The 9,861-nt window shown below is 47.8% G+C and overlaps 1 protein-coding gene across 1 annotated transcript in view; it reads left to right on the top strand.

Moving 5' to 3' along the window:
• aldh4a1 (aldehyde dehydrogenase 4 family, member A1) overlaps positions 1-8,071 on the top strand; it is a 9,050-nt gene extending 979 nt beyond the window's left edge. The window contains exons 2-15 of the mRNA XM_037679723.1: positions 3,499-3,592; positions 3,664-3,756; positions 3,831-3,878; positions 4,044-4,199; positions 4,307-4,456; positions 4,932-5,006; positions 5,211-5,398; positions 5,473-5,546; positions 5,621-5,817; positions 6,561-6,608; positions 6,688-6,840; positions 6,978-7,099; positions 7,193-7,311; positions 7,418-8,071. Coding sequence (XP_037535651.1) covers positions 3,499-3,592; positions 3,664-3,756; positions 3,831-3,878; positions 4,044-4,199; positions 4,307-4,456; positions 4,932-5,006; positions 5,211-5,398; positions 5,473-5,546; positions 5,621-5,817; positions 6,561-6,608; positions 6,688-6,840; positions 6,978-7,099; positions 7,193-7,311; positions 7,418-7,530 — 1,630 coding nt within the window. The 3' untranslated portion in view covers positions 7,531-8,071. The remainder of the gene's footprint in view (positions 1-3,498; positions 3,593-3,663; positions 3,757-3,830; positions 3,879-4,043; positions 4,200-4,306; positions 4,457-4,931; positions 5,007-5,210; positions 5,399-5,472; positions 5,547-5,620; positions 5,818-6,560; positions 6,609-6,687; positions 6,841-6,977; positions 7,100-7,192; positions 7,312-7,417) is intronic.
• Positions 8,072-9,861: the final 1,790 nt, after the last annotated feature.

The raw sequence follows: 9,861 nt of genomic DNA, 5'->3' as shown, positions 1-9,861 counted from the left end.
CCATGGTTCATCCCGTAACGTACCCGTGGTTCATCCCCTGACAATACTCAGGTTCATCCTGTGAAGTACCCATGGTTCATCCCCTGACATACTCGTGGTTCATCCCCTGACGTACCCGTGGTTCATCCTCTGATGTACAAATGGTTCATCCCCAGAATTATTACTGATCATAATAAAAGAATATTAGAACGTATAGAAGCTGTCTAATGTTTATAAACTGTCACAGGGCTGCGTGTGCCACGTTTGTACCAACCAAAGAGAAACAGGAAAACGTGCCTCGTTTCTCGAGTCATCAGATTTGATCTTATTTACCTCAACGTGATCCGACCAGAACTGAAGCTGATAATGGAACGTTTAAATTAAAATTAGGCTCTAAAGTCGATGTGATCGCTGGTAATTGATGAACTGACTCGAAGGTATTGGTGCCAGCCGGTCTGCAGTGAACACTTTCTAACAGGTAAATAATAATAAATCAACATTCCAACACAGTTGTGCAAAAAGCTTTATATACTGTGTTATTAACTAACTTCAGATCTAGTTTAACATATTTTACATATCACCCAGCTGTTTTACATGACCTGAATAAATTAACATTAATTATCAATTCTATTGATAAAGATAGTGAGTAACTGGCGCCACAGATCCGGTTGGTCTCTTTAGCCACCATCTTTGCTCCTCCACGACGTCACAGATGGAGGCAGTGGACGGGACAGGAAGTGGACATCTTGTTGTCTTATTTAACTCCATGCTCTGGCCTCACGTGCACACCATCTGGTCCGTGCACAAACGTAACCCAATCTGGACCAGAAATAGTTCTTAGACTAACTTCTCTCCATAGAGCCACAGTCATAATCCTAGAGGTCCAAATGTCCGGTTCAGAAACAGAAGGTTCTTTGATGGAGTCTAAAAACAGCAAGCTAGATAAGACCAGAACCAGAACCTGCTGATTGGACCGTTCAGACCAGATAACTGTTCAGGGGCCCCACCAGTTCCAAAGTCACTGAGAACAAACACAGCTGGAACAGAAACTCCAGCTGAAGGCAGGCAGGGAGGTTTGGGTCGGTTCTGACCGCACAGCTGGCGCTGCTCCTCCCCCCGGCTCAGAGTTCAGGTTGTGTTGTAATCAGACCTGACTTGTTTTTTTGTAAGAGTCCTGCTGAGCTGCTTGGGTTCTGGGCAGGAACATGAGTGGAGAGGAGGGGTGAGTCAGTACAGTCCTGGTTCTGTTTGGTTCGGTTCTGAATCCAGTCCACATAAAGATTTTTAACCTGAAACCTGGAGAAATGTTTAGTTTTTGTCTCGACAGCAGTTCAGAGTTCTGACAGAAAACATGAAGCTCACTCATCCGGTTCGATCCGGTCGACTCTGAGCCATGCACCTGGTCAGTGGTTCGGTTCCGTCACACTGAATAATATCCGTTATGAACAAAAGTTGGGTGATCAGCTGGTAGAGCTGTTGCATCACAGCGAGAAGGTCATAGGATCAAATCCCGGCCAGAACCTTTCTGGATGGAGTTCACATGTTCTCTCCGTGTGTATCCTCCCACAGACCAGAAACCTCCATGTGAGGTTCACTGGCAACTCGTTTGTCTCTGTGTCCCTGTGATGGACTGAAGACCTGTCCATGTGTCCCTGTGATGGACTGGAGACCTGTCCAGGGTGTCCCTGTGATGGACTGGAGACCTGTCCATGTGTCCCTGTGATGGACTGGAGACCTGTCCATGTGTCCCTGTGATGGACTGGAGACCTGTCCCTGTGTCCCTGTGATGGACTGGAGACCTGTCCATGTGTCCCTGTGATGGACTGGAGACCTGTCCAGGGTGTCCCTGTGATGGACTGGAGACCTGTCCAGGGTGTCCCTGTGATGGACTGGAGACCTGTTCAGGTGTCCCTGTGATGGACTGGAGACCTGTCCAGGGTGTCTTCTATCTTTCCCACAGTATCTCCTGGACATGGGCACCAGTGACCCTCACGACCCAGAAAGGAAGAAGTGGGTAGAGGTAATGGATGGATGTTCTGATCCAGCCAGTCTGACTTTGCGACTGTTGAACCCATCTAGTGTTCTAGCCCGGTTCAGTCCAAATCTGCAGCAGCTGGATCAAGGCCAGATTAAACCAGGTCCAGTTACTGAAAAACAGATTCGGGTAATTAATGCAAGAACAGCTGAAGACGTTCTGTTTTATCAATAAACAACCAGCAGAACTTTCCTGTTGGACCAGGACTCTGCAGGTCTCAGTGGGCCCAACTCATGATAAAGCTACATTTATGTGTTTATTTATTTGTTTATTTATTTATTTACTGGTCACATAAACAATAAATCCGCGATGAGGAGTAAAGTTCATGTGAAGCCCTGAGGTCTTAAATCTATATTTATATGTCGCTGAGGCTCGTTCTCTTACTTCTTATAAATCAGCCTGAAGACGTTCTCCGCAGGTTGAAAGCCACAGGCTCGTGTCTTGCTGACGCAGGTGTATATTGTCCAACTCTTACCACCTGTTGACACCTGTCTGACAGGGTGTGCAGCGAGCATTTGTGATTTGTCAGAACTTTGTGTGCCTGTTTATGTAAAGTGGCTGCAGTCAGCTGATTTCAGGGAAAAACTTCTGCTAAGGATGTGCTGTCTGAGGCTGTGAGAAAAATACAGCCATGAAAAAGAACGTCAAATACTACTTAAAAAGATGGTAAAAGAACTCATGGAAGGAAACTGGAGTGTTTTGTTCACATGGGAGATGGCACATGGGAGACAGCACGGAGAACCAGCGGCTCTCTGTGGTGGTGAGCGCCAGGAGAGAGTGCTCCTCTGTCCTGGTCCTCACCATCAACTAAAAATAAACATCCACTCTGAAAAGCACTCTGTTCGGAGGGATGACTCATCAAGAGTTCACCCCTTGGTTCTCTTTAGAATATAAATGGTCCATGAGAAAACAACTGTCTGCATTCATTTGAGCAAGACTAGACATCTTACATCTTGTTGAAGTATAACCAGGCCTTAAGACGTTCAGTACTCTCTGCAGGTTCAGATGTTCTCTCTGCAGGTTTAAAACGTTCTCTCTTCAGGTTTAAGACATTCTCTCTCAAGATTTAAGACATTATGTTCTTTCTGCAGGTGTAAGACGTTCTCTCTTCAGGTTTAAGAAATTCTCTTCTCTCTGCCAGTTTAAGATGTTCTGTCTGCATGTTTAAGATATTCTCGCTTCAGGTTTAGGTCGTTTTCTCTGTGGGTTTAAGATGTTCTCTCTTCAGGTTTAAGTTGTTCTCTCTGTGGCTTTAAGATGTTCTCTCTTCATGTTTAAGACATTCTGTTCTTTCTGTAGGTGTAAGACATTCTCTCTTTTGGTTTAAGACATTCTCTCTTCAGGTTTAAGATGTTCTCCTGTGCAGGTTTAAGACGTTCTCTCTGCAAGTTTAAGATGTTCTCTCCATGTTTAAGACTTTCTCTCTTAGGGTTTAAGACATTCTCTTCTCTCTGCAGGTTTATGACATTTTGTTCTCCCTGCAGGTTTAAGACGTTCTTCTGTGCAGCAGTGGAGGTGAACAACGAACCCATCCTGAGTTTTACAGAGGGAAGTCCAGAGCGAGCGGAGCTCCAGAAGGTTTGTAGTTTCTATCATTCCATCTCTTTCATCGTTCAGTCAACTGTGTTTAACCTGATGTGGTTCTGCAGGTTCTGGAGAGTCTGAAGGGACAGACTGAGCAAATCCCGTGTGTGGTGGGAGATGAACACGTGTGGACCAAAGACATCAGATATCAGCTGTCTGTGAGGAAACGACTGTGATCAAACTTTACCCTGGGTGAGGTTCTGTTTTGATGGTTCTTTCTTTCTGTTCCCAGCCCTTCAATCATTCTCACAAGGTGGCAAAGTTCTGCTATGCTGACAAGGTAAGGTTCTAAATCTCTGTCGGGACTTCATCTGGTTCATAGGGTTCTAACTGGACTTGTTTGTTGGAGGAGGACTCTTCAGAACCATTGATTCAGATCATTCAGTGCTTTTAGACCTTAAAATCCTTAGATCTTTATGGTTCTGTTTGGTTGAACCCACTTCAGGACCTCATCAATAAGGCCATCCAGGCTTCAGTGGCAGCCAGGAAAGAGTGGGACCTGAAGCCCGTCCAGGACCGGGCCCAGGTCTTCTTCAAGGCTGCTGATGTCATCAGTGGACCCAAACGAGCAGAGATCTTGGCCAAGACCATGATTGGACAGGTAGGCGTCTCTCCTGAGAATCCACGTTTTCCACCTACATACCTCCGTTCTTACAGGTTCTCCTATCTTCTGATGAGTTCTCATCTGCCTGTCTGTCTGGTGTTCAGGGTAAAACGGTGGTTCAGGCAGAGATTGACGCCGCCGCAGAGCTCATCGACTTCTGGAGATTTAATGCCAAACACGCCCTGGAGCTGGAGACACAGCAACCGATCAGCACGAAGGAAAGCACCAACACCTCGCTGTACCGAGGGTTGGAGGTAGGAACACCTCACCTGAGCCGCGGTCTGGACCATCTCTGAGCTCAGAACCTAACGGAAACAGAAAGAGGACTGCGACTGTTGAAACAGAACTGGTTCAGAGCCTCGGAGGCTCACAGTCCAGTCGTCTGAACTTCAAAAATCCAAATAATTCACGTGAAGTCTCCTGAAAGTAGTCCTGGAGTCTCTACGGGCGTCTCGGTTTAGTTCCTGTAACTTTAGGTTGGAGCTGAGCTCTGATTCCTGTCTGACAGGAAACTTCAGATGTTCCAGTCTAAAGTCGGCGCAGTTTATAAATGATTGAAGTGAGTTCCAGCAGATTAAACGTCACGCTTCTTCTCTGTACGAGTTCAACAACCGTCCTTCTCAGGAGAGGTGTTACAGATGGATCAGAGTCGTGTTTCTGTAGAATACCTGCAGCTCTCTGAACAAAACCTCCATCCCATTCCTGACCCGTGTTCCTGCTGTGTTTCAGGGCTTCGTAGCGGCCGTGTCTCCGTTTAACTTCACTGCCATCGGGGGGAACCTGGCAGGAACTCCGGCTCTCATGGTGAGTGTTAGGGCTGGTCCAACAGGACAGAATCAGCATGTAGAACCATCCAGATCCAAAGAAGGGTCTGTCAGGTTCTGACTTTCCACATTCCCTACAAGAAACATAAAAAGTGACGACCCATTTGATTGCTGAGCGTCAGGACGTACCTGGACCTGCTGATTGGAGAGTTCTGGGTCCATTAAGGTTTGTGTTTGTTGTCAGGGTAACGTGGTTCTGTGGAAGCCCAGCGACACGGCCCTTTCTGCCAGCTACGTGGTCTACAGAGTTCTCCGTGAATGCGGTCTGCCTCCCAACATCATCCAGTTCCTGCCGGCCGACGGTCCCGTGTTCGGGGACGCCGTCACCTCCTCTCCACACCTGGCGGGCATCAACTTCACCGGCAGTGTGCCGTAAGGACGTCCCCTTCCGTTTCTGCAGGTTACAACACGACTGTTGCTATGACAACGGCCTTTTTTCTCTGCAGGACGTTCAAGCGTCTGTGGAAGCAGGTGGCCCAGAACCTGGACGTCTACAGGACGTTCCCTCGGTTGGCCGGAGGTGAGCTCCATTAGGTCCCTCAGGTACTGGTTGTCCTGCAGGTTCCGTGACCCGATGGACGTTTGTGTCCACAGAGTGCGGAGGGAAGAACTTTCACTTCGTGCACACGTCGGCAGACATCCGGAGCGTGGTGATGGGGACGATCCGCTCCGCCTTTGAGTACGGAGGACAGAAGTGCTCGGCGTGCTCCAGGATGTACGTCCCCGACTCCACCTGGCCTCAGATCAGACAGCAGCTGCTGGACGTCCTCAGAGACATCAGAGTGGGAGACGTGAGTGGACGAGGACAGGAAAACCCACCCTGATGGAGGGGGAGGGGTGGGGCTATGAAGGTGTTTCCTCTACTCTTTGTTCATGGAAGAATAATAGAATAATTTCAGTGAGGAGAAGGTGATCGACAGGTAAACAAATAAATCAGGGCTATTCAACCAAACTGCTCAGGGGCCACGGTTACTGACGGCCAACAGCTCGGGGGCCGGACTTTGGGGGGGGGGGGGCATCCAGTGATTAAAGTCATTATGTAAATAAACCAAAGCTTACAAAGATTTTTTACCTTTTAAATTTGTTTATTTTTATTGTATGGAATCATAAATGCACTAAACAGAACCCCCACCCCCAAAAAAAAATTATATATATAATTTTAATTTTTTTATGAAGTGGGCTGGATTGAAGTCATGGCCCGCGGATGAGGGGTAAACAACATGTAAATAAAGAGTAAACGACATGTAAATAAAGAGTAAATGACATGTAAGTAAAGAGTAAAAAACGTAAATAAAAGGTAAACAGGTAAATAGAGTAAATTACATGTAAATAAAGGTTAAACAACATGTAAATAAAGAGTAAACGACATGTAAATAAAGAGTAAACAACAAGTAAATAAAGAGTAAACAACAGGTAAATAAAGAGTACAAACTGTTAGACCTTAATCTTTGAGATGAGCTTGTTAGGTGATGCTGCTCCAGGTGCGTCTGACTGAGGTTTACCTGCGATGATGATGATGATGTTTTTTCCTCAGCCCGTGGAGGACTTCAGCACCTTCTTCTCTGCCGTCATAGATGATAAGGTACACCGAGTTTCCTCAGACGATGTTCTGCTCAAGGTTTTCATCTTAACAAAGGTTTTCCTCCTCCTCCCTCATCCAGTCCTTCGCTCGGATCAAGAGGTGGTTGGACCACGCCAAGTCCTCCCCGAACCTCGCCGTCATCGCCGGAGGACACTGCGACGATCAGAAAGGTTACTTTGTGGAGCCGACCATCATCGAGACCAAAGACCCGCAGGACCCCATCATGAACGAGGCAAGTCCTAACTCAGGTTCTGCTCCAGGATCTGTTCTTTTAGCTCCAGGACAGTTCAAATACTCACTCGTGTGTGTGTGTGTGTGTGTGTGTGTGTGTGTGTGTGTGTGTGTGGCGGGGGGGGAGGGTGTTTCCAGGAGATCTTTGGGCCAGTTCTGGCTGTTTACGTTTATCCTGAGAAGAGCTATCAGGAGGTTCTGCAGCTGATTGACAGAACGTCCCCGTATGCGCTGACAGGAGCCGTGTACGCCCACGACACGTAAGATGCCAAGAACGGTTCAGTCAGTTCTGTCTGACCCGGGCCAAGGTCCTGTTTGATCCGGACAGAGGTTCTGTTTGTGTTGACTGACAGGAAGGTGATTGACGAAGCCTCCAGGGTTCTGAGGAACGCGGCAGGGAACTACTACGTGAACGATAAATCCACCGGTTCCATCGTGGCCCAGCAGCCGTTCGGAGGCGCCAGAGCTTCAGGTCCGGACCGACCCAAAACTTCCTCCACACTCAGATCTTGTCAGGAAGTGATTGATCGATCGGTTAACTGATTGACAGTTTGTGTTCACCTGCGTCTTCTCTCCAGGCACAAACGACAAACCTGGTGGTCCTCACTACGTCCTCAGGTGGACGTCTCCTCAGGTGGTGAAGCAGACTCAGGCCCCCCTCACAGACTGGAAGTACCCCTACATGTGCTGAGACCACAAGAACTGGACCTCCACTGGACCTCCTGTCCATCACTCTGTCCTGCTTCCTCCTAACCTTCGTCCATCAGACGAGCCTATGAGACGTTTGGAATGTCGCCGTCTCTTCTTCTGTCTGTCCATCACTCTGTACATCTTCCCTCTGTCCTCCATATTTTGTCTCCGTCCATCAACGGGGGCTGGACTTCAGAAGATAGAAACAATCTTGTCTCTGTCTGTCCATCTCGCCACTGAACTGGACCCGAGTGTCCATCAGACAAAGCAGGAAGATGTCCTCCGTCCTCAGCTCCATGGTGACCGTCCATCGCCTCCTGACAGGAAGTGACAGTCCACCACTTCCTGTCAGATTAAAGCTAAAACATGGAATCAGTAGGTCAACAGTTGTCGACAGAAAAAGATTAGAAACAGTAACTGATGGTTTAAACAAGATCAGAGGAACAGGTGGATGGAGGATGTTCTCTGGTTCTTGTTCTCTGTGTTCTCCTTGTTCTCACCTCAGCTACACTGTAAATTCAGTTTTCAACAATAAAGATGAATTTATTACAATCAGAGGGATGTTTTTTTGTGACTTACAGCAGAACCTCTGTTCTCTGCTCGGATTGTTCTGATGTTCCCCTCTGTGGATCTGATGAGGTTCTCACTTGACCAAAGGACTTCATCAGCAACAAAGTCTGGTGGTTCCACCTGTCAGAACATGATCCAGTTCTACATGTCCTGCAGCTTCAGTTTGTTTTCCTCACACCGACAGAACGTTCGTGGATGTTTCACGTCTTTCTGCTTCAGCTGAAAACCAAACTGAAGAGAACGTCACGCTGTTGATCTGACGGCTGGACTCGTTTTAGGTTCTCCATGAACTCCTGAAGGTGTTTTGGTCCTGACATTAACGAGCAGCTAATGCCTCGTTAGTTATCTCAATCCAAAGCTGCGTTGATTAGTAAACCGGTGACGTCTCCTCGGAGTGTCAGACCGAGGTGGACCAGAGAGTCTGGACCACCTAACAAGCGCCAGTTCTCATTTCAGGAAAAAAAGAACAATGTTATTAACTTGTTTTTATATATGAATGTTTCTGTTCAGTGCTCTGAGACGACTTCTGTTGACTTGGAGCTTTATGAGTAAACTGAACTGAAAGTTTAGTCCCGGTTGTTGGAGGCAGAGACCAACTGGATTCAGGAGGAGTAGGGTGGCTTTGTTCCAGTCCCTGGAACAGTGGACCAGACCTTTGTGGAGTTGCAGAGGGGTCCTGGGTTTTGAGGACCTGGAGTAGACTAACTGGGGGTAGCTGGGTCACTTTAAGGCCATAAGGTCCTTGTAGAACCAAAACCAGAGCTGTGTCCACATCCTCGACTCAGACCTAAGCTCATTCTTGGTGCAGGTTGGACTACTGGACCTGGTTCTTGATCCTTCTTGCTGTTAGTGGACAGGACTTCAGGGGAGCGGGTCAGCTTTGTGAACCTCGTCTCTGCTTTATGCAGGTAATGTTTCAGGTCTCTCTTGTAAATGAGTCCCCGAGGCTCGATGGGACTAACCTGTATAAATAAAGGTTGAATGAATGTGGTTCTGACGGCATCCCCAGTCCGTGAACTTGGACATTCCACAGCTGGGATGAGACTAAGCTTCTCTTAGTCCAGAACCATGGTCCCCAAACCTCCCGGTTGGGGTCTGTCTCTGCCTCAGGGATCTGGAAGTCCTGGTTCTAAGTGATGGAGGAGATGGACCAACAGTCTCATCTGCAGTAAGGATGTTGCTCCAGTCTGTCAAGGTGAAGGAGCTGTAACTCTGGATTTAAAGCTCCTGGTCCAACACTCACCTGTGGTCCTGGGGTTTGGATCAGGACTGAAATCAGTCTTAGATCAGTCTTAGAGGAGCTCTGTTATCTGGGGACCTTCTCATCAGATGGAGTCAGCTGAGGAGGTCCAGCCTTCGGCTCAGGGTGCCTGTGGGCCCAGTTCTGATCCAGAACTCTCTGCGGGGATCATATATTCACTTGGGTCGAGGAAGACTTGGAACCATCCAGGAGATGCTGGAGCCAGTCACTGGAGAACAGGTCTGGGTTTCTCTCCGGGACCTGTTGGGAGGATGTAATGAAAGAAACAGAACCGGAACTTTGGTTCTGAGACGGTCCAAACCCACAAAACACCAAACGTTAAGTTTCTGTTCAAACTTTTTAAACCTTTCAATAAAATCTGGTCTGAGAGCCGCTGAACGCCAGAACCCTGAACCCGTCTGAAGATCCACTTCACAGGCGGGTCTCCGGTTACACAGGTGTGTGTGTGTGTGTGTGTGTGTGTGTGTGTGTGTGTGTGTGTGTGTGTGTGTGTGTGTGTGT

Source organism: Nematolebias whitei, chromosome 7, assembly GCF_014905685.2.
Source record: "Nematolebias whitei isolate Nwh7 chromosome 7, NemWhi1, whole genome shotgun sequence".
NCBI classification, from domain to species: domain Eukaryota; kingdom Metazoa; phylum Chordata; class Actinopteri; order Cyprinodontiformes; family Rivulidae; genus Nematolebias; species Nematolebias whitei.
Note: the sequence above shows the minus strand (reverse complement) of the source record. Positions and strands in the feature narration are given on the sequence as shown.